The 25,639-nt window shown below is 42.9% G+C and overlaps 1 protein-coding gene across 2 annotated transcripts in view; it reads right to left on the reverse strand.

Annotated features, from left to right (window-relative positions):
* Positions 1 to 25,639, reverse strand: part of afap1 (actin filament associated protein 1) — a 276,822-nt gene that overhangs the window by 74,821 nt on the left and 176,362 nt on the right. For both annotated transcript variants that reach the window (XM_067991293.1, XM_067991286.1), the window contains exons 6-7: positions 23,333 to 23,512; positions 2,247 to 2,339 (exon numbers count right to left, since the gene is read on the reverse strand). In XM_067991293.1, coding sequence (XP_067847394.1) covers positions 2,247 to 2,339; positions 23,333 to 23,512 — 273 coding nt within the window. The remainder of the gene's footprint in view (positions 1 to 2,246; positions 2,340 to 23,332; positions 23,513 to 25,639) is intronic.

A 25,639-nucleotide genomic window follows, 5' to 3' on the forward strand; every position in this document is an offset into this window, starting at 1 on the left:
GCTGTATCCAGTGCACTCAGCCATTTCTTGATATCACGTGGAGTGAATCGAATTGGCTGAAGATTGGCTTCTGTGATGGTGGGGATATCAGGAGGAGGCCAAGATGGATCATCCACTCGGCACTTCTGGCTGAAGATGGTTGCAAATGCTTCAGCCTTGTCTTTTGCATTCACGTGCTGGACTCCGCCATTATTGAGGATGGGGATGTTTGCAGAGCCTCCTTCTCCTCCCATTAGTTGTTTAATTGTCCACCACCATTCACGACTGGACATGGCAGGACTGCAGAGCTTTGATCTGATCCGTTGGTTGTGGAATCGCTTAGCTCTGTCTATAGCATGTTGCTTCCGCTGTTAAGTATGCATGTAGTCCTGAGTTGTAGCTTCACCAGGTTGGCACCTCATTTTTAGGTACGCCTGGTGCTGCTCCTGGCATGCTCTTCTACACTCCTCATTGAACCAGGGTTGATCCCCTGGCTTGTTGGTAATGGTAGAGTGAGGAATATGCCGGACCATGAGGTTACAGATTGTGCTGGAATACAATTCTGCTGCTGCTGATGGCCCACAGTGCCTTATGGATGCCCAGTTTTGAGCTGCTAGATCTGTTCTGAATCTATCCCATTTAGCACGGTGGTAGTGCCACACAACACGTTGGATGGTGTCCTCAGTGCAAAGACGGGACTTCATCTCCACGAGGACTGTGCGGTGGTCACTCCTACCAATACTGTCATGGACAAATGCATTTGCGACAGGTAGATTGGTGAGGACGAGGTCAAATAAGTTTTTCCCTCCTGTTGGTTCGCTCAGCACCTGCCGCAGGCCCAGTCTGGCAGCTATGTCCTTTAGGACTCGGCCAGCTCGGTCATTAGTGGTGCTACCGAGCCACTCTTGGTGATGGACATTGAAGCCCCCCACCCAGAGTACATTCTGTGCCCTTGCTACCCTCAGTGCTTCCTCCAAGTGATGTTCAACATGGAGGAGGACTGATTCATCAGCTGAGGGAGGACGGAAGGTGGTAATCAGCAGGAGGTTTCCTTGCCCATGTTTGACCTGATGCCATGAGATTTCATGGGGTCCAGAGTCAATGTTGAGGACTCCCAGGGCCACTCCCTCCTGACTGTATATCACTGTACCGCCACCTCTGGTGGGTCTGTCCTGCCGGTGGGACAGGACATACCCAGGGATGGTGATGGAAGAGTCTGGGACGTTGGCTGAAAGGTATGATTCTGTGAGTATGGCTATGTCAGGATGTTGCTTGACTAGTCTGTGGGACAGCTCTCCCAATTTTGGCACAAGTCCCCAGATGTTAGTGAGGAGGACTTTGCAGGGTCGACTGGGCTTGGTTTGCCTTTGTCGTGTCCGGTGTCTAGTGGTCCGATGGCGGGTGGTCCGTCCGGTTTTATTCTTATTGTGACTTTTCGTAGCGAGATTTTACAACTGAGTTGCTTGCTCGGCCATTTCAGAGGGTAATTAAGAATCAACCACATTGCTGTGGGTCTGGAGTCACATTTGGGCCAGACCAGTTAAGGACGGCAGGTTTCCTTCCCTAAAGGACATTAGTGAACCAGATGGGTTTTTACGACAATCCGGTAGCTTCATGGCCACCATTACTGATACTAGTATTTTAATTCCAGATTTTTAAAATTTAATTAATTGAATTTGAACATACATACACAGAAGGAGAAACTGAAAGAAAGAATTCAGAAAAAATAGACTCTATTCTCAAAATGGAAGCTGCATGAAACTGTGACCATTTTATTCACAGAGCCATTTCAGATTGCCATTCAGAGAGCAGCAGAGGAAGGGGTGCAGGAAGTTGAGGCTGAATGAAAAAACTTTATAGGGATAATTCAACAAGGCTCCACACCCAGCATGGAGCATCGCTAGGTGGGAGCTCAGATCAGAGAATCGAGCCTCAGTGTTATAGCCCTATATCTAAATCTGCGCTCCTATCTTGCAAGGCTCTGAGCCCTGCTGAATTTACCCTAATTTTTCCACCTAGCTTAGGAAAGGACATGAATATGCTATTTTTTTGCTAATTAGAGCTTATCCTGGAGCATTCTTTTAATTAACAAAATAAAACAGAGATTACTCGCAATTTGGATTTTGAATCCAGGAAACCAATACAAAATTGACAGCAGATTAATGGGGATAGCGGATTTAATAAGTGCTTTTGGATATCCCCCTAAGGTTACGTATAAACTGTAGCCAGGCCTGAAGAGTAGTATTAGGAAATCCGCATGTCATTACCTTTTCCAGTTCTGCCTTGTTCACAGGAAAAATTGTCATGGATCCATCTGTTTCAGTAGTTACATTGCAAAGTACAACAACATCTTTTATCACCTAAAAATAACAGCACAAGAAGAAGAAATATTAAAACAAAATAAAAATTGAAATACACAGTTGCATCATTGTCATAACTTCACAGTGTTCATGTTTTGATATGAAATTAAGTAATGCAATATTTTAATCGACTATTTTAGCTTCAAGTAATAAGGAGGAGAAAAATCACTCCCATTTGAGAGATTTTTGTGATATGATCCACGTGAAAAAAAAGAGTGCGCGCTCCTTTCATAAATTTCCTCATGGCCGTTTGTTTTAAAACAAAACTGCTGAAAAAGCAACGATTCCATTGTTACCAGAACCTTCTGAAGCTGCCTACAGTCCATTCAACTTTAGACTATTTAAACACAAACGCATCCTAACGATCTAGAGATCTTACAGGTCAGTTATAAATAGCTTTTATATTTTTATAATTTTCTCATTTTAGTAGGGGGAAAGGGCGTTCTCCCCAATTTGTCAATCAATGTTTTCTTTAAAAATATCATTGAGCAGCTGTTTTCTTTTCAGCATTTTAAATTATGATTCAGCTCGTGATTTTTGGCACAGCTTTACCTTAATGGAAGCTGCAGGTCAATTTGTGGAAAATAATTTGGCAGCTTTAATGGTTACTATTCATCATGTGACTACTGCATACAGAAAGCACCATAATACTTATTTCAAGCAATGTTAAACAGCCGTGGAGTAAATTTTAGGTATTTACAGTATTTGTTCCAGATTTAAACATTCAATAATCAAAATGGTGCTTATTTTTCTGCCATTGAACTTGTGAAATATGAATTCACATGAATAGCAGAAAATCCTCCAATCATAGTGCACCTGTAGTAATAATGGTTTCACACTTCACGATCAACTAAATTGACGGCTAATTGATAGAAATGTTAACAGTTTTGTTTAGCCAGCTGTAGAATGTATAGAAGAGAGCAAATCTTCTTTCTTCTGGCTGGCTGCCCAATATATAAACTGGGACAGAGTTGCAATGTTTGATGGCGTTCTCGGGAGGGGAAAAATCTTTTTGGTGCCATCGTGCAGCAGAGACAAAAAGTGAAAAGCAGTCATGGTGAACTCAGAGTTCCATACCAGGATGACTTGGCAGGAAGAATGAAAGAAGTTTCATGATATGAAAAAGATCACCAAGGTAGGATTACAATGTTAGTATATTTCTGGGCTCTTGCACATCCCCGATTTCCTTCGCTTCACCATGGACGGCAATGCCTTCAGCTGTCTAGGCCTTAAGCTCTGGAATTCCCTCTCTGAACCTCTCCACCTCTCTACTCCTTTAAGTGGCTCCTTAAAACCGACCTCTTTGACCAAATGTTTGATCACCTGTACTAATATCTCTTTACGTGGCTTGGTATCAAACTTTGTCTGATATCACTACTGTGAAGTGCCTTTGGGACATTTTACTACGTTAAAGGTGCTATATAAATGCAAGTTGTTGTTGTTATTATATGTTATCACCAAAATACATAATATGGACTTAATTTACATATATGATGTGAAACCGACCAGTTGTTAATGATTCCGACGATCTAATGAATTCCAAACTGCCACAGGTCTCTTTCTCAACATCAATATGATGGACATAAATGGATGCTAAGTTAATAGCTCTTACAGACTCTGAAAATGAAGTTCAAACGGGCAATTCATTCTGCTTTAATCCCTACTGTTCTTATTTTTATAGCAAGTTGCACATCATAGAAAGGCAAGGACAGCAAAGTAGTGAAGTTTCCCAGAAAAAAAACAGTAACTCTTTATGAGGCATGCAGCATGAATAGGCAGGGAGGCTCTCGAAGACTCTGGGCCTGGTGAGATTGGAGAGGAACTCAAACAAGTATGAAGTAATGATGTAACTTGATGTTACATCATTGATGTAATTTTCTGACTCTGCGCTCCTGGCAGGCAGCTGAGCCCACCGGGACCACATGTCAGAAATTCAAATGCACACTCTATCCGATTTTCTGGCTTTAACTAGTTTGTAGACTGGCACAGAGATGCAATGTTTAATGGTGTTCATTTTGGTGCCATATTGTAGCAGAGACAACAAGTGAAAAACATCAGTCATGGTGAACTCGGGCATTCCATACAAGTTTCTTATTTAACAGTTTTAAATGGTAGGAAAATCATGTATAATATGTACACAAATTTTTCATATATGCTCTTGGCAGGCGAGCCACCCAACCAGGACTATGAAGTAGGAAAGTTACCCCTCAATTGTTGTGTACCATATTAATCATATATTCTAGTATGTGCTCCATATATTACATCAAAGTAATATGCACTAATTGTCCATAATGCTTATATGCATGTGCTTAATAGCTTAAATACAAGGAAATACATAGCAGTTACAACATGGAAACAGGTCATTTGGCCCAATCATTCAATATCAGCATTTACCCACCGCGCAAACAAACAGTCCTATTCCGATATCCCTTCAATCCCTTTTCCTTCATCCACCTAGCCAATCTAATCTTCAATGTCGACATACTTTCTGCTTCAACCGTTAACCCTGGAAATGAATTCCACGGCCTCACAACTCTCTGTGTAAAGAAGTTTCTCCTATCCTCTTTTCAAAAACTATTACATTTAGTCTGGTATCCATATCCCTCAATTACTGGAAACAGTCTGCTCCTATCTACCCTGTCCCATCCTTTCATAATTTTAAACACTTCTATCATAATTCACCCTGCAATTCTGCATTGTTCTAATGAAAAAAGATCCAATTTTTCAAGTCTTCGTATTTGTATTTCTTCATAGCAGGCAGCATTCTAGTGAATTTGTATTGTACCCTCTCTAAGGCCTTAATGTCCTTCTGAAAGTGTGGAGACCAATAATGCACACAATACTCTAACAGGTCTTAAGGTTTATATAGTCTCATCATTAACTCTTGGCTTTTTTGGGGCTAATGCATTCAACTAATAACTTTTAATGAAGGCATTAAAAGACAAAATAGGCAATTCGGTGGATAAATTTGATCATCATACTGCAAAATATGTATTTTTTTCATTTTTGTTTAATTTTGTTGAAGCCCTTATTTTGAACATCAGAAATTTCACTAACTGAGAAAAAAAATGGTGGATATTAAAATTTTTTTCAGAAAGTATTTGGAGTGATTTGTGGGAATTCGGTGGTCAGATTGTGGTCACAGGGTGAGATATTCTCGCTGCAAAATAGCAGTTATTAATATGTCAGCTATAACATTGAAAAGACCTATCACAGTGTGACCTATCAAAGGAGCAACAGGTACATTAGGCACTTTTAATCAGTTTTCAATGAAACACTGATCCCCCCAATATATATGTGTCAACCTCCTGTGCTGTTGTACACAGAGAGTCAAAACCATGTATAGTCTTTAGGTGAAGTAGGGTTAAAGGTGGGCGACAATTGAATCAGAGTGCGCAGTTGTAATTAAGTGCCTATTTTGAAGGTTCATGTAGAGAAGCTGTAACTAAAGCTAACAGGGTATTGGGATGTATTAATCGAACCATTCAGGGATGTATTAATAGAACCCTCACAACATTCAAGAAGCATTTGGATGAGCACTTGAAATGCCATAGCATACAAGGCTACGGACCAAATGCTGGAATATGGGATTAGAGTAGACAGGGCTGATGGCCGGCGCGGACACGATGAGCCGAAGGGCCTCTATCCGTGCTGTATAACTCTATGACTCTAACTCTATGACTCTAAATCAAAGGACACCATTTTGACACTATACAAGTCGCTAGTCAGACCGCATCTTGAGTACTGTGCTCAGTTTTAGTCCCCCAACATGGTGGGTAATATAGTGGCCTAGGAAAAGGTCCAGAGGAGAGCTATGATTCCTTGCTTAAAGGAACTTTAGGAAGGATATGAAGGCCTTAGAGAGAGTGCAGAAAAGATTTATTAGAATGGTTCCAGGGATAAGGAACTTCAGTTATGTGGATAGACTGGAGAAGCTGGGGTTGTTCTCCTTAGAGCAGAGAAGGTTGAGAGGAGATTTGATAGAAGTGTTCAAAATCATGACGCATTTAGATAAAGTAACTAAAGAGAAACTGTTCCCATTGGTGGAAGGGTTGAGAACCAGAGGACACAGATTTAAGGTGATTGCAAAAGAACCAAAGGTGACGTGAGGAAAATTTTTTTTTACGCAGCGAGTGGTTAGCTTCTGGAATGCATTGCCTGAAAGGATGGTGGATGCAGATTCAATCTTGGCTTTCAAAAAGGAATTGGATAAATATTTGAAGGGAAAACATTTGCAGGGCTTTGGGGAAAGAGCGGGGGAACGGGACTAACTGGATTGTTCTTACAAAGAGCCGGCACAGGCTCAAAGGTCCAAATGGCCTCCTTCTGTGCTGTAACGATTCTATGATTAAAAAACCTCAGCTACTCAGACAGACTTAACAACCTTGGTCTATTTACTTTGGAGCAACGTAGACTTAGAAGTGACCTGAGAGAGGTCTATAAAATAATTAAAGGGCTAGATAGTGTCCCTATTGATAGATTATTCCAGTTTAACAGATTGGGGAGGACCAGGGGACATGAGATTAAACTATGTAAGAGTAGGCATAGACTGGATGTTAGGCAATTCCTTTCCCAGAGAATTGTGAGCCTCTGGAATACATTGCCAGCTGGTATGGTGGGTGCTGACTCTCTGCATGCCTTCAAGAGGGAGCCAGACCTGTTCTTGAGAGGGGCAGAGGTTGCATCGTACAGAAGGTAAGTGTCATTATAAATAACATATGGTCCATGTGATCTCCTGGACTGATTTCAATTGCCCGAGAGAGTCAGAGAGGAGTTTTCCAGAGTATTTTTTCCCTTATTGGCCCTGGGTTTTTTCGCTCTCCCAGGAGATCACATGGTTCTGGGTGTGGGGGCAAGGAAGTGTCTACCTTCTGTCCTTATTTTTATGTAATAGTTGATTTGATATTACTGATCTTAAATTTATAACATATATAAAATCTTACATCTGCACACACTCCCTGTCAACTTTACCAGTATAAATTCCTATGTACAAATTTATAATAAAAACTGCCTATGTAAACTTGTCATGCTGTATTTATACCCTCCCACCAGTGACGGCACTGCAGCAGCTCCACTGAAAGCAGGGGGTAAATACAGCTTGACAAGTTTAAACATTCAGTTTTCATTATAAGTGTGGACATGGCAATTTATAATTAAAATAGTTGCCAAACCATTTTCTATTGATTCCTTTGTTTGAAAAAAACTTAGCTGCATTGTTCCAAAATAAATAAAATGCTTCAATGAATTAAAATTCCTGTAAATCATTCACACAAGTGCTGCGGAAATAATCTTAAAATGTTTTTGCATTGCCTGCTTCCCACTTCTCCCACCTAGGGAGGTGACTTCCTTGCATTGCGCTGCCCCGTGACATGTTTTAGTCAAGCATCAGCTGTGCTGGACTGTACTGTGTAGTGCAGAGTTCAAGTGTTTAGCTTAATGTGGGAATATGGGGAAAGAGCAGGAGAGTAGGACTAATTGAATAGCTCTTTCAAAGAGTCGGCACAGGCATGATGGGCTGAATGGTCTCCTTCTGTGCTGTATGATTCTATGAAATGCGTGGATTATTTGTCATTCCACTTGATCAAAGTCGGTAAACAGCTAATTTACTTCTCACAGCTCACAGTCATGGAATGTGACAGGTACTGCATACTGATTGGCACAGTTAATACTTCATCATATAGTGTACAATAAAATGGCTGAGATTAAGCTGTTGATATAAAGCATTAACATGTTCAAGTGCATAATATCTGCCTTGCTCTTGCAGTGTAGTAAACCCTGCATTCATACTGCACTTGTTCATCAACTTACATAACTAACATGCCTATATTTTGCTTGTAATGGAAGCCGGTGAAGATTCAAGCTACGCCACAACATTGTGTTTAGAAAGGCACACAGAGGATAGAAAAGTGCTGACCAGCCTGCTTTTAATAAGTGGATACTCAGTTCTGCTCACAGCTACCCCCTCCCATTCCTGCAACACCCACACAAATGCACTTCCAGCATGATAACGACCAGGAGTGGAAAAGCTGCCTGTTTTCCCTTTCCCTAGCCCAGATCTGCTACAGTCAAATTTAGTAACACTGCTGCCATCCTGGCTGAGATCAGCTAAACCAGTGCAGACTGGAGATCAAACCTGGGCTCTTCCCAGTCTACATGACAAAATGGGCATCTAGCTTCCTGCTATACCAGATACAATACTTACCTTCAAATATGGCACCTTGTATGCAAGTAAAAAATGCAAGGGAAAGACCTCTGGCATTGATCTACATGGTAGTTACAAAAAGAAAGCTCATCACCATTCAAAAGCAGCAAAATCCTCGAGTGCTTGATCTGCAAACATTCTGTGTGATATCTCATGAGAAGTAAAATGCATGGATGATCACTCAATGGTCACATGATTTAGATTATGAGATGGGATGAAATTAATCAGATTACGCTGATCTTGGACAACTGTAGCTGAATCTCAATTAAATTATGCAATGTGCACCTGATTTTGACATCCATACTTCTGTATGTGCAAATGTGTGTTGTGTACCGTAGTCTCTATACACCTGATGCAAAACGGTTAGATGAATAAAATGCTTGAGGGAATAAAATTGTCGAGCAAAACACTATTCTTTTAAGTGGGTTTCTCCGTATTGTCATAAGGCAGATGAGATTCATTTCGAACTGTACGGATTCAAATTATCCAAGTATAACTGAATGGCCATCAAGTTAACAAAATTGTGTGCAGTTTATCAACAAAATTTCCAATATACAGAAAAAAACCTAGTAGTTCTCATCCTTCAAACCACATTCTCTCGCCACGTACGATAGGTAATTAATTGATTCAGCAAGAATACCACAGGATGCCCATCCCTCTAATAGCAAATCAAATGATCTTCACATTTCCTCTTCATTACATTATACTAATGACATCTCTCTCTTTGGGTCTTTTAAAGTGGCTGAGGTCATATTTAGCAATCAATGAATAACAAGGGGAATAGAAATGAGAGAGTGGGTGATGTAATAGGTTAGTATACTGTCCATTTGCCTCTTGTCACCTGGGTTTAAAGCCAGCCCGCACTGTTTGAACTAAAGTTTCCCATCTCTGCTGGCGGTGAGGATTTTACATGGAATGAGTCTGTAATATAGGAAACGCGGCAGCCAATTTGTGCACAGCGAGATCCCACAAATAGAAATGAGATAATGATCAGATAATCTATTTTTAGTGATGTTGGTTGAGGAATAAATATAGTTGTAAACAATTTTACAACACCAAGTTATAGTCCAGCAATTTTATTTTAAATTCACAAGCTTTCGGAGGCTTCCACCTTCGTCAGGTAAATGTTCAGGAGCTCCTTGAAGTCTACGCATTTATACATCACAGAACAATACATGGTGTTTACAGACTGCCCCTGCAACTGCCCGTTGCCAAGGCAATCACCGTGTTCAGACAGAGAGGTGTCACCTGCAGAACCCCCGAATACACATTCAACAAAAAAACAAGCAGGAAAAAAAAACAGAGAGAGGCAGAAACATCCGGAAGGCAGAGAAAGCCAGCAAATGACCCATTATATTAAAAACAGATAACATTTGTTCACTGGTGGGGTAACGTGTAGCGTGACATGAACCCAAGATCCCGGTTGAGGCCGTCCTCATGGGTGCGGAACTTGGCTATCAATTTCTGCTCGACGATTTTGCGTTGTCGTGTGTCTCGAAGGCCGCCTTGGAGTACGCTTACCCGAAGGTCGGTGGATGAATGTCCATGACTGCTGAAGTGTTCCCCGACTGGGAGGGAACCCTCCTGTTTGGCGATTGTTGCGCGGTGTCCGTTCATCCGTTGTCGCAGCGTCTGCATGGTCTCGCCAATGTACCATGCTCTGGGGCATCCTTTCCTGCAACGTATGAGGTAGACAACGTTGGCCGAGTCACAGGAGTATGAACCATGTACCTGGTGGGTGGTGTCCTCTCGTGTGATGGTGGTATCTGTGTCGATGATCTGGCATGTCTTGCAGAGGTTACCGTGGCAGGGTTGTGTGGTGTCGTGGACGCTGTTCTCTTGAAAGCTAGGTAATTTGCTGCGAACGATGGTCTGTTTGAGGTTGGGTGGCTGTTTAAAGGCGAGTAGTGGAAGTGTGGGGATGGCCATAGCGAGGTGTTCGTCGTCATTGATGACATGTTGAAGGCTGCGGAGAACATGGCGTAGTTTCTCCGCTCCGGGGAAGTACTGGACGACAAAGGGTACTCTGTTGGTTGCGTCCCGTGTTGGTCTCCTGAGGAGGTCTATGCGATTTTTTGCTGTGGCCCGTCGGAACTGTCGATCGATGAGTCGAGCGTCGTATCCCGTTCTTACTAGGGCGTCTTTCAGCGTCTGTAGGTGTCCATCGCGGTCCTCCTCGTCTGAGCAGACCCTGTGTATTCGCAGGGCCTGTCCATAGGGGATGGCCTCTTTGACGTGGTTAGGGTGGAAGCTGGAAAAGTGGAGCATCGTGAGGTTGTCCGTGGGCTTGCGGTAGAGTGAGGTGCTGAGGTGCCCGTCTTTGATGGAGATTCGTGTGTCCAAGAAAGAAACTGATTCTGAGGAGTAGTCCATGGTGAGCTTGATGGTGGGATGGAACTTGTTGATGTTATCGTGTAGTCTCTTTAGTGATTCCTTGCCGTGGGTCCATAGAAAGAAAATGTCGTCGATGTATCTGGTGTATAGTGTTGGTTGGAGGTCTTGTGCAGTGAAGAAGTCCTGCTCGAACTTGTGCATGAAAATGTTGGCGTATTGGGGTGCGAATTTGGTCCCCATGGCTCGCACCCCAATACGCCAACATTTTCATGCACAAGTTCGAGCAGGACTTCTTCACTGCACAAGACCTCCAACCAACACTATACACCAGATACATCGACGACATTTTCTTTCTATGGACCCACGGCAAGGAATCACTAAAGAGACTACACGATAACATCAACAAGTTCCATCCCACCATCAAGCTCACCATGGACTACTCCTCAGAATCAGTTTCTTTCTTGGACACACGAATCTCCATCAAAGACGGGCACCTCAGCACCTCACTCTACCGCAAGCCCACGGACAACCTCACGATGCTCCACTTTTCCAGCTTCCACCCTAACCACGTCAAAGAGGCCATCCCCTATGGACAGGCCCTGCGAATACACAGGGTCTGCTCAGACGAGGAGGACCGCGATGGACACCTACAGACGCTGAAAGACGCCCTAGTAAGAACGGGATACGACGCTCGACTCATCGATCGACAGTTCCGACGGGCCACAGCAAAAAATCGCATAGACCTCCTCAGGAGACCAACACGGGACGCAACCAACAGAGTACCCTTTGTCGTCCAGTACTTCCCCGGAGCGGAGAAACTACGCCATGTTCTCCGCAGCCTTCAACATGTCATCAATGACGACGAACACCTCGCTATGGCCATCCCCACACCTCCACTACTCGCCTTTAAACAGCCACCCAACCTCAAACAGACCATCGTTCGCAGCAAATTACCTAGCTTTCAAGAGAACAGCGTCCACGACACCACACAACCCTGCCACGGTAACCTCTGCAAGACATGCCAGATCATCGACACAGATACCACCATCACACGAGAGGACACCACCCACCAGGTACATGGTTCATACTCCTGTGACTCGGCCAACGTTGTCTACCTCATACGTTGCAGGAAAGGATGCCCCAGAGCATGGTACATTGGCGAGACCATGCAGACGCTGCGACAACGGATGAACGGACACCGCGCAACAATCGCCAAACAGGAGGGTTCCCTCCCAGTCGGGGAACACTTCAGCAGTCATGGACATTCATCCACCGACCTTCGGGTAAGCGTACTCCAAGGCGGCCTTCGAGACACACGACAACGCAAAATCGTCGAGCAGAAATTGATAGCCAAGTTCCGCACCCATGAGGACGGCCTCAACCGGGATCTTGGGTTCATGTCACGCTACACGTTACCCCACCAGTGAACAAATGTTATCTGTTTTTAATATAATGGGTCATTTGCTGGCTTTCTCTGCCTTCCGGATGTTTCTGCCTCTCTCTGTTTTTTTTTCCTGCTTGTTTTTTTGTTGAATGTGTATTCGGGGGTTCTGCAGGTGACACCTCTCTGTCTGAACACGGTGATTGCCTTGGCAACGGGCAGTTGCAGGGGCAGTCTGTAAACACCATGTATTGTTCTGTGATGTATAAATGCGTAGACTTCAAGGAGCTCCTGAACATTTACCTGACGAAGGTGGAAGCCTCCGAAAGCTTGTGAATTTAAAATAAAATTGCTGGACTATAACTTGGTGTTGTAAAATTGTTTACAATTGTCAACCCCAGTCCATCACCGGCATCTCCACATCATGAATAAATATAGGCCAGGACAGCGTGGAGAACTCCCCTGCTCTTCTTCGAATAGTGCCATGGGATCTTTTACTTCCACGTGAGAGCAGACTGGGCCTCGTCTGATGCCTCATCAGAAAGACGGTACTTCTGACAGTGCAACACTCCCTCAGGGCATCCTTAGGGAACTCCCTCCCTAAGTGTCAGCCTAGTTTATATATATTCTTCAACCGTCTACCAACAATGGAGCAGCATTGAAAACAGACCTTCTCAAACTGTCAGACATCCCAAGTCAGACACCAACAGCAGAACAACGACTTGCATTTATACAACACATTTAACGTAGAAAAATTTCAGCAGGTGCTTCACAGAGATATAATTGGAAATAAATGGACTTGGAGCCAAAGAAAGATATTAGAAGGGGTTAACAATAGCTTGGTCAAAGTGGTGGGTTTTATAGAGGGTCTCAAAGCAGGAGAAGGAGGTAGAGAAGTAGAGGGGCTTGGGCAGGCAATTCTAGAGCATGAGGCCTTGGCAACTGAAGACACGGCTGTCAATGGTGAGGCAAAGGGAGGGGAGATGGCAAATGGCCAGTGTTGGAGGAATGGAAAATTTGTGGTGGTGGGCAGGGGTTGCACGGCTAAAGGAGGTTATAGAGATGGGGGGGGGGGGGCATGAAGGGATAGAAACACGAGGATGAGAATTTCAAATTGAAGCTATTGGGGAACTGGGAGTCAATGTATATCAATAAGGACAGGGATGATAGGTAATCGGAACTTGGTGTGAGAAAGGATACAAGCAGTAGAGTTTCGGCTGAGCTGAAACTTGCAGAGAGTGGAGGATAGGAGGCCAGCTGGAAAGGCACTGGAAATAGAAACAGAGTGGACAGTGGTAAGGTGAGTCAAGGGGGCAGATTGCCTAAGGCCCATGTGTCACAGTTTGGACACCCCAGCTCTTTCAGGTCAAAAATGGGCATAAAATCTTGCTCACGCACTTGGGAGCATTGTGAAACTGACTGTTACAAATGGTAGGAGGAAGCAACACGAGATTAATAGCTTGGCGCCACTATATCAGGACTGAGAAAAAAATATCACATAATGTAATGACACAATATGGACCTTAAAAGGGAAAAATATGGACCATGTCGACTTTGGATCACTATGCATGGAATGCTGAGGAGATTGAATGAAGAATACCGTTTTGTTTATGCTCCGCAATACAGTTGCTTCAACATCTTGAATTTAACAGTAAAACAGCAGCTGTAGCACGGACTGTAAAAACAGTACTTTCCAGAGAAAAGAGAGTTCTCTTAGAAAACAGTATCCCAGTCCAGTTTGTATTTTAGCTCTGATAATAAACCATAGAAACCTATTAAATCTGACCTAATGCAAGCTATTAATAGCAAATTGCCTTTTTTTTGTAATACACCATTAGCACAGCATACTGAGCAAACTGCAAGGATATAGATTTAGCACTATTAGCTGTTTAAGCCAACTTCTGAAGTCACAACAACTTATTTTAAATGCATCACTCTAAATTTAGACAACTGTTCAAAAAATATCTTATGAACCACATTTGGAACAACTTGAGAGTGAAATTGATCTTTTCACAGTAGCGCAAAAGAGGTGCTAGCGAATCGGCTGCCTGCTTTATACTCCACCCGATTTTCTTTTCCAAGACGAATTTCAGTCCCACTATATTTATTAATAAACAGGAAAAATCTAGAATTTACAAGAATATTGCTAAAAAGTTTTTAAACAATGTCAAATATCTTTCAAATAATAACATGAGGATACAGTGCTTTGGAGGACCAATGTGCTGCCTCATTGTCTGATAGAATATGGGTTCTTTTCCACAGTTCCTGAGCTTGGCTTTGCCACAGGGATCAAGAAGGGGTCAGATACTCACCCAAAATGTTGAAGGGGCGGTGGTAAAATCAGAAAGGCATCTTCAAGTTGCTCCAGGTTTGGAATACACACCATGGTCCAGAAATTGGGCCGCTACCGTTTTTGGCCATGCAAGGCGGGTGGGGGGGGGGGGTGCATAGTTCATACCACTCGTGCCTGAATACAAAGGCCCAAAGCTCTCCCATTTTTGGGCCTCGGGCCTCATTTCAATGATACCAGAGAAGCATCAAGTGTCCGCGGGTGAAGAGGATAGTGTCACAGCGGCCCTCCGGTAAGTGTTGTTAGGGATCGGGATGGGAGCCTGGATCGGGGATCACAGGGGTCGGGTCGAGAGCAGAGTGGAGATCGGGGCCGGGGATCGAGGGCCAGGCCAGGAGTGGTGGTGATGGGGGTGGGTGTTGGGAGCGACGATCACTCCTGCTCCTCCCGGTTCCACATTCAGTTAAGTTACTTACCTTCTTTGTTGCAGGCGATTGCTTGAGCTGGTTTCCGAGTGCAGCTGGGGTGGGCAAACCAATCTTACAGAAAAGGGCCACAAACAGGCATTAGGCCTCTTATTTTCATATGCGAACCACCTAACGCCTGCTTCAGGTGTAGATAAAGGATGCCTGTTGTTTGTCCTTACCCAATATGGCAGGCGGCCATACTTCCGGACAGAAATGTGCGCACGCACTGTTGAGGCCTTAGTAGTCCGAAAAACGGGCACTGCACAGACCAATTTCTAGGCCTGTGTGCTGGCCTTATTAGAGCGTGCCAAAATATGCATATTTATTATAATGTGTCCCACAATGAATTCTCTGTGGATTTTGACAATGTAGCTCCCAATTTGCTATGCGTCCACATAAGCCAAGCACTGGGAGATTTGCAAGCTATTCGCTCCAAGGCCGCACCCGATTTTCTTTTCTATTGAAGCCAATGGGAAAGAAAATTGGGCGGGGTGTAAAACGGGCGGCCGATTCACTAACGCCCCCCCCCCCCCCCCCCCAATTTCGCATTAGCGCCGAAGACCAATTTAACCCCCCAAGAAAACAAGTTAGTGTTGGTTCTCAGAATTAGGCTTTAAAGAGGAAAGAAGAAAGATGTATATTTATATAGTGTCTTTCATGACCTCAGGATGTCTCAAAGCGCTTTACAGCCAATGAAATACTTTTGAAGTGTAGTCAAAGCAGAGGCACAGCTACTTTCAAATGTTCAGTCTAGCAGCTTGGCAGAAAATTACTTAAGAAAAATGAGGAAAGATATTTGGAATAACACTCAAGGCTAAGATACAAAAGATAACTTTATGAGTTCATGCTGCTGGCAGGAAGACATATCAGGAACTTGGGGGCATACTGCCCATAATTTTCCAACAAATTGCAGGTACTACACACCCAAATTTCCCACGTGCTGCCAACGGGTGAGGCCCCCCACTGGTATTGCAGATTCAAAAAACTAGTCCTCATAATATTATGAGTCCTTCAGCCAGGCATCCAATGGTCTGTTCTTAGAGCTTCAAACTGTTATATGAAATTTACAGAACTTTGTGAGTCATGATTTGTAGAATGGGGGGATGGTAAGCGACTTTTTGCTAAACTTTTGTTTTGTTCATAGTCCTGAAAATGAACTCCACACAAGAGCTTCCCACACAACTTTCTAATTACAACAAAGGCAGCCAAGGTCAGGATGGTTTCTTGAGGAAAAATACTCTGTTGGTCTGTGGTAACAATGTACCTCATCACTTCCTGCCACAACCCTGATGTCTTCTAGTGTCTGGACCAACCACCAGCAATTATTGACTTTGTGCGATGAGTGAAGAAATCCAATCTACCCCACCAGGCATTTAGATTGGACTGTTAAACTCATTTCACACAGCAACTCTGCACTTTTTAAAGCATAATGCTGGGTCTGACCAACTCTTGTTTCCAGGATTTCAATATGTTACATGCATTCAATTATAGCATGACTTGATAATCAACTATCATTAACAGCTATTGGGCCATAATTTACTGTAGAAGGGCATATAACAGTGTCTGCTGTTAGTTAGACTTGCCCTTGCACATTTAGATTTTTAAATTTATTGCGTGGCAAGTTGATAGAAGTGTGAGCTGATAACGTTGCAGTGAGGGAAACAGGGTACCTGGGACCTGAGTGAACAGGCAAGCAACTGTGTATCTGCATAACCAATCAGATTGAAGGATTGTGAAATTAACAGTGCAAGGACTGAGGAAGAAGTGTAAATTAGAACGGGTGAATTCAATGTCAAATCAAGTACAGAACGAAAAATAGAGAAGGAAAGAAAGATTGGATTATGAGAGAGAAAAAAGAGACAGAAAGGAAAAGTTAATAAAATTAAGTTTACATTTTACATTTTTGAAATCTCCAACAACAATTAAAACTTGAACGAATGCGACTCCAGACTTGTAATAGTTAATTTTCAGTGTCAGAGAGATTGACTGGCAGTAATTAACCCTTATCAAGTCGTTAAAAGGCTACTTAGACTGAAATTGACAAGACTTAACTTTCTGTGGCGAGTTTAGTTCATGTCTACCGCACAAATACAGCAACTTCAATGCATTTCAGTGGTGAGACGGACAGCAAGATGCTGTTTTCGCTAAAGGTGGAGCGGCGCAACTCAGACAGCAACTTTTGGAAATCTGCGTTTTACCACGCATCTGCCCCTCGCCTGAAGTTGTGTCATTTACACATAAATAAAAGCCAGCGCCATTAGCCTCACCATTATTTTGGCAGCAAATTCTGGCCCATTATGAAGAGAGATAGAGCGATGATTATCCAAGGGATTGCATCCAAATCTTTGTTGGGGACAGGTCGGCACTCATGATCCCTTTATTTTAATAGGGTTTTTTGTTCCTGTAGAAGTAAAATTTTAAGTGGGGGAAGAGGGGAGAAGTTGTTCAGGCCAGGCAAGCAGACTGGACCCTGAAAAACTGTATTTAAAAAAAAATATCTTGATTGGCCCCCTTACACAGGGGTCGAGAGGCGCTATATTTTACAGCTGCACGGGGCAGGCGAGCACTCGAAATGCACACACAGTGTCACTTGCACCCGCCTGCCCCATGCAAAGTAGGTGCACACCTGTTGACCCTGCAAACTCCAGCAAGGTCAGCGCAGGAGAACACCCACAGCCGTAATTCCTACGTAACCACCAGGATTGTATGCTGTGAATTTTCAGGACCATTGTCTTCTCCATCCTGCACTAACAGGAATACATATAATTTGTGGAAATCCTATTAGTGACAGGAAATTGTGGGGAAGCAGTAATGCGAATCAACATGTCAGTGGTAGGAATGACCCACATCCTTTCTCGGCTTGGATGTAACCTCAATGGAAAGCAGAGTGACTAGAATTTAGACTCTTTTTGGCCCAATGTCGAACTCTCATTAGAATGGAACATCATCACTTACCTGGAAACAGACTCCTAGCCACATTGAGACAGGTGAACCGGCAGGTTTGCTATCCATAATGCTTGTGGTTAAAATCAAAACCGAAAGGAAAACCTAGAATTACTTCTTCTTAAAAATATTCACCATAGCACATGCCATACTTGCACTCTTTCAGGCCCCATGCAAAAGGACAAAGGCCTGGAATTTCCACAGGGGCTGTCCTTATCTCCTGCTGTAACTTCAGGGCAGGAGATCGGCAGAATCTCCCACCCCAGAAGCAGCGTAAACAGCAGTTTATGCTGCTTCTCCAGAGGTTCTGCCGATCTCCCACCAAAGTTAGGTCAAAAGTTTAGGTGATGCACCAGGAAAGTTATTTCTCAGACACTGAAGGCCAAAATTTCCGCTCATTGTATCCCATACATGCAGTTTTGACTGTTTATGCGTATTCATTATTCAGTTACTGCACAGGTGAACCTAAGAAATAGGAGCAGGAGTAGGCCCTCGAGCCTGCTCCACCATTCAATCAGATCATGGCTGATCTTCGACCACAACTCTACTTTCCCGCCCGATCCCCATACCCCTTGATTCCCCTAGAGTCCAAAAATCTATCTATCTTAGCTTTGAACATATTCAACAACTCAGCATCCACAGCCCACTGGAGTAGATGAATTCCACAGATTCGCAACCATCTGAGTCTTAAATGGCTGACCCCTTATGCTGAGACTATGTCCCCTAGTTCAAGTCTCTCCAGCCAGGGGAAACAACTTCTCAGCATCTATCCTGTCAAGCCCCCTCAGAATCTTGTATGATTCAATGAGATCATCTTCCATTTTTTTAAACTCCAGAGAGTATAGGCCCAGTCTATTCAATCTCTCCTCATAGGATAACCTCTCATCCCAGGAATCAACCTAGTGAACCTTTGTTGCACCACCTCTAAGACAAGCATATCCTTCCTTAGATAAGGAGGTCAAAACTGTACACAGTACTCCAGGTGAGGTCTCACTAAAGCCCTGTACAATTGTAGCAAGACTTCCTTACTCTTGTACTCCAACCACCTTGTAATAAAGGCCAACATTCCATTTGCCTTCCTAATTGCTTGCTGTTTCTACATGTTAACTTTTGTGTTTCTTGTACGAGGACACACAAATCTCTCTGAACACCAACATTTAGTAGTTTCTCACCATTTAAAAAATATTCTGTTTTTCTACTCTTCCTACCAAAGTGAATGACCTCACACTTCCTCACATTATACTTCATCTGCCACCTTCTTGTCCGCTCACCTAACCTCTCTATATCCCTTTGCAGACTATTCGATTCCTCTTCACAGCTTACATTTCCACCTAGCTTTGTATCATCAGCAATCTTGGATACATTACACTCGGTCCCTTCATCTAAGCCATTATTATAGATTGAAAATAGCTGAGGTCCAAGCACTGATCCTTGCGGCACTCCACTAGTTACAGCCTGCCAACCTGAAAATGGCCCATTTATCCCTACTTTCTGTTTTCTGTTCATTAACCAATCCTCTATCCATGCTAATATATTACTCCCAACCCCAGGAGCCGTTATCTCGCGTAACAACCTTTTATGTGGCATCTTATCGAATGCCTTTTGAAAATCCAAATATGCAACATCCACTGGTTCCCCTTTATCTACCCTGCTAGTTACATAGGAACATAGGAACAGGAGTAGGCCATTCAGCCCCTCGTGCCTGCTCCGCCATTTGATAAGATCATGGCTGATCTGTGATCTAACTCCATATACCTGCCTTTGGCCCATATCCCTTAATACCTTTGGTTGCCAAAAAGCTATCTATCTCACATTTAAATTTAGCAATTGAACTAGTATCAATTGCCGTTTGCGGAAGAGAGTTCCAAACTTCTACAATCCTTTGTGTGTAGAAGTGTTTTCTAATCTCACTCCTGAAAGGTCTGGCTCTAATTTTTAGACTGTGCCCCCTACTCCTAGAATCCCCAACCACCGGAAATAGTTTATCTCTATCCACCATATTTGTTCCCCTTAATATCTTGCAAACTTCGATCAGATCACCCCTTAACCTTCTAAACTCTAGAGAATACAACCCCAATTTGTGTAATCTCGCCTCAAAAATACCTAATAGATTTTTCAAACACGATTTCTCTTTCATAAAACCGTGTTGATTCTGCCTAATCATATTATGATTTTCTAAGTGCCCTGTTACCACATTCTTAATAATGGATTCTAGCATTTTCCCAACAACTGATGTCAGGCTAACTGGCCTGTAATTCCCTGTTTTCTCTCTCCCTCCTTTCTCGTATAGCGGTGTTACATTTTCTACCTTCCAATCCATGAGGCCCATTCTAGAATCTAGGGAATTTTGGAAGATCATAACCAATGCATCCACTATCTCTGCAGCCACCTCTTTTAGAACTCTCGGATGCAGGCCATCAGGTCCAGGGTATTTATCAGCTTTTCGTCCCATTAGTTTCTCAAGTACTTTTTCTCGACTGATATTAATTACTTTAAGTTCCTCACTCTCATTAGATCCTTGGTTCCCCACTATTTCTGGTATGTTTTTTGTGCCTTCTATTGTGAAGACAGATACAAAATATTTGTTTAATGCTCCTGCCATTTCCTGATTCCCCATTATAATTTCTCCTATCTCAGCCTCTAAGGGACCAACATTTACTTTTGCTACTCTCTTTCTTTTTACTTACATGTAGAAGCTCTTACAATCTGTCTTTATATTTCTTGCTAGTTTACTTACATATTCTATTTTCTCCCTTTCTATCAATTTTTTAGTCATCCTTTGCTGCTTTCTAAAACTCTTCTAATCCTCAGGCTTACTACTCTTCTTCGCAATGCTATAGGCCTCTGCTTTTAATCTAATACTATCCTTAACTTCTTTAGTTAGCCACGGATGAAACACTTTTCCCGTGGAGTTTTTATTTCTCAATGGAATGTACATTCGTTGAGAATGTTGAAATATTTCTTTAAATGTTTGCCATTGCTTATCCACCGTCGTATCTTTTAATCTAATTTCCCAATCTACCTTAGCCAACTCGCCTCTCATACCTATGCAATTGGCTTTATTAAGTTTAAAACTCTAGTTTCAGACTTAAGTACTTCACTATCATACTCAACGTGAAATTCTATCATATTATGATCACTCTTCCCCAGAGGATCCTTTATTGTGAAATTAATTAACCCTGTCTCATTACACAAACAATATCTAAAATAGCCTGTTCCCTGGTAGGTTCCATCACATATTGTTCTCGGAAACTGTCTCGAATGCATTCCATGAACTCGTCCTCCAAACTACCTTTGCCAATTTGATTTGTCCAGTCTATATGAAGATTAAAGTCCCCCACGATTATTGCATTACCTTTGTTACAAGCTCCTATTATTTCTTGATTAATAATCTGTCCAACGGTATAGCTACTGTTAGGGGGCATATAAACTACTCCCACCAGTGTTTTCTGCCCCTTGTTATTTCTTATTTCCACCCATACTGATTCTACTTCCTGATCCTCCGAGCCAAGATCCTTTCTCACCATTGTCCTTATGTCATCCTTTATTATCAGGGCTACTCCCCCTCCTTTTCCATTCTGCCTGTCTTTTCAAAACTTCAAGTACCCTGGATATTTAGATTGTAAGGTGACCAACCTTGGTCACGTTGCAACCGTGTCTCAGTAATGGCTACTAGATCAAACTCATTTATCTCTATTTGTACCATTGATTCATCTATCTCGTTACAAATGCTTTGTGCATTCAGTTAAATTGCCTTTAATTTTAACTTTTTACCATTTTTCCCTCCTTTGACCTTATTCGCTGATGCACTATTACCATTAAACTCTCTGTTCCTTCCTGCCACAGTCTGTTTTTCTTTACCCAAACCACTACACTGCTCTGTTGCCTTGACTTTTCTCTTTAGAATTCTAAATTTCCCCTCACCTGACCCCCTCCACACCCCCCCCACACTTTTTACTTTAAAGCCCTATCTACAGCCCTAGTTATTCGATTCACCAGGACACTGGTCCCAGCCCAATTTAAGTGGAGCCTATCCCAATGGAACAGCTCCCTCTTTCCCCAATACTGGTGCCAGTGTCCCATGAATCGAAACCCCTGTCGCCCACACCACACTTTGATGCATTCAACTCTTTGCTCTGTTTGACCCTATACAAGGTAGTAATCCAGAGATTATTACCTTTGAGGTTCTGCTTATTATTTTAGACCTTAGCTCCTTAAACTGACTCAGCAGAACCTCATTCTTAGTTCTATCTATGTCGTTGGTTCCTACGTGGACCAGGACAACTGGATCTTCCCCCTCAAGCTCCAAGTTCTTTTCCAACTGCAAGGTGATATCCTTAACCCTGGCACCAGGCAGGCAACACAGCCTTTGGGACTCTCGGTCACGGCTGTGGAGAATAGTGTCTATCCCCCTGACTATACTATCCCCTACCACTACCACATTCCTTTTCAGTCTCCCCACTTGAATGGCCACAGTGCCATGGTCAGTTTGCCCATCCTCCCTGCAACCCTCATCCATACAGGTAGTAATTACCTCGTGCCTGTTGGACCAGGTCAAGGGCTGAGGCTCCACCATCACTACATCCTGGGTCCCCATACCTGCCTGTCTCGCAGTCATACCTGACCACTGACCACTGAAAGAACCTAAACTACTACCTAATCTAAGGGGTGTGACTGTCTCCTGGATTGAAGTGTCCAGATAACTCTCCCCCTCCCAGATGCATTGCAATGTCTGCAGCTCGGTCTCCAGCTCAACATTGAGCCGAAGTTCCTTGAGCTGCAGACACTAACTGCAGATGTGGTTGTCCGGGATCTCACTGGTCTCCACAAACTCCCACATGCCACAGTTGCGACACACCACCTGCCCTGCCATCCCTATCTAACCTTGTTTTATTTATTTACTTTATTAGAGTTTTTAGTCACTCGCTATTCTTAGTTTTATTAACAAATTAGTTTATCCACTTTAAGTTATTGATTTAAACTCTTAGTTTAACTCACTGCCCTAACTTAGAGGGGAAAAAAAACAGTAATACTCACCAAACCACCATCTACCTGTGACAACATAAAAGGAAAGTGAACAATTCTTTATGAAGTCTTTTCATTTTTTCTGCTTGAGATGTTTCCTGTTAGACTCAAGCAGAAAAAAAGAAAGGACTTAATAAAGAATTGTTCACTTTCCTTTTATGTTGTCACCTGTGCAGTGTAGATCAGTAACTGAACATTGAGTAAGCATAAGCAGTCAAAACTGCATGTATAAGATATAATGAAAATTTGAAAAAAGGCCATTTGTCTTTCAATGTCAGAGAAATAATTTTAATCGAATTGCCTTGAACAAAGGACTAGAAGATAATTACTCTTACAAACAAACATTCCTACCTTCAGCCACTCCTCTGCCTGTTCTTTGCTTTGCACAGCCAGTACCAATATGTCTGTTCCTTGCTGGGTGATTCGTAGTTCATGTTTTTTCCTTTTGCTGTCTTTGGGAACGTAGGACACATTGTGGGCAGTCAGCAATAACTCCATCTGAGGTTGATGATCCTTGGAACTTTTGTAGCACTAAAACCAAAGATTAAAACCTGAGTTCACTATTAACTTCTGTATAATACTGTGACCTAAAGCCTGAAATGATGTGGAGATGCCGGTGATGGACTGGGGTTGACAATTGTAAACAATTTTACAACACCAAGTTATAGTCCAGCAATTTTATTTTAAATTTAAAGCCTGAAAGTACATCAAATATACTTTCTACAGAATTACTTGCAACAACTTTTAAATAGAATAATATCATGACATTTTAACAGACATTTGCAGCAGCTGAGTTATCGAAGAAACTTGCCTGCCTTCATTGGACAAGTTTTTAAATTCTCTATTGAGTCAGAAGATGGAGCATGGTGTGCCAAGGCAACATTCTGTCCGGCTTGCGGGGGTGGGGGGGGGTTGCGGGGAGAGACCACACAATTATCAGAATCAATAGTCCCCTGCAGAAGTGCAGCTTCTCAGCGAATCACATAATGGCACTAACAATAGTCAATGTGATGCCCAGATCATATCTCCCTTGGAGAAAATGTAGCCTTGGAAACAGTGGTGAGAGGACCTAAAAAGATAGAACTATGTATTTCAGCTATGGGAGGATGAAATAGTCTTCCCAGACAATGGAACTGGTAAATGCACCATGTGGTGTAGTGCTAAGCCACATAGATTAGCAGCTTCCAGATCTGCACTGAATTAGCATGGGCAGCAGTCAAGGCTCCACAATTTGCTTCATTGCCCTTGGGTTAGGGAGGAAAAATCAGCCATGGTTCCTACTCCTGATTGCTATTCAGTGACTCTAACCTGAAAGGTACAGGTGTGAGGAATCAGGGGATGACAGGATACTGTTAACAAGCCTGCCAACGTTCAAATAGGCTCAAAAGTGCAGGATAGCCACTTGTGCGAGGTGCTCAATGGTTGCCAGCATCCCTGGAACTATATCTCAGCAAGAGTCATTGGGCTGATTTTGGTCTCCCAGTGGGAGGAGCATGGAACAAAAGGAAGGGCTGCCCAGAGGAGTTGGTGGGCGACCCGTCCGATTTCCAGATCACCAGTGGGCTGCCAGCTTGAAATGCACTTATCGTAGGCAGCTTATCGATTAGGGGGCTATCAGGTAGCTGCAGCAGCTTAAAAGAGAGGTGCTGTTTGGTGGCCAAAGCAGGGAAAGAACACTGTTGAGCTGCAGGAAGATGTCTTGGGGCAAAAGAAGAGTTTCAGCACTGCCCATTATCTGGTCATTATTTCATTGCTGTTTGTGGGACCTAGCTGTGTGCAAATTGGCAGCCATGTTTCCTACATTACAACAGCGACTACATTTCAAAAGTAATTCATTAGCTGTAAAGTGTTTTAGGACATCCTGAGGTTGTGAAGGGCACTATATAAATGCAAGTTCTTTCTTTTTCTCTTGTACCATTTATAATGCAGCTTGGACATCTGCCACCCGGGGTGGGGGGGACAAGGTTTTTGGAGCCTCACCCTGCCACTTCCTGGAAGGATAAGTTATTTCAGTTGAAGATGCCATTTTTTAAAAAAAAGATCCTGGACGTAGCATTTGCCGGTTTCAGAACAGCAATCGCTCTGAGGTTGATTGCCATTCAGAAGCTTCCAACGTGGGCCCCTCTTAAACAAGGATGTGTTTCTCGCAAATAATGTACAGCTGCTTCATGCAGCCATACATTATGTTAGGGCAAAGGAAGTGGAACTGGCAGGATTTCTAGTGGGTGGGTCATCCCACCGTTCCGTGTCCTCTTCTGATATGAGCACAAAAAGGGGGGAGGGTCACTAGAAACACCCCTCTTCCTGTTGGGATTTAAGAACCTGAAAAAAAGGTGTGACCTGACTCCAAATTCTTTCCTAACCTGCTCTAGCTCCCTATGTACAATATAGGTTGTGAATTGATAAAAAATAATTAAAAAGTAAAACCATGCTAGAGTGTCAGCCTCTGACAAATGCAAAGTCATAGCAACAATATTTAATAATAATTTAGATTTTGATAACAAATGTTTATCGTAAGACAGTAGTCTATTTTTGCTTCAAACTTAAGTCCAATTACATGCTGTATGAAAATGTTTATTTTTATCTACTTGTACAACATGTAAAAGATACTTTTTTGAAGAATTCTGTTCCATTCTTACACACCTTATGGTATCTAGT

Source organism: Heptranchias perlo, chromosome 1, assembly GCF_035084215.1.
Source record: "Heptranchias perlo isolate sHepPer1 chromosome 1, sHepPer1.hap1, whole genome shotgun sequence".
NCBI classification, from domain to species: domain Eukaryota; kingdom Metazoa; phylum Chordata; class Chondrichthyes; order Hexanchiformes; family Hexanchidae; genus Heptranchias; species Heptranchias perlo.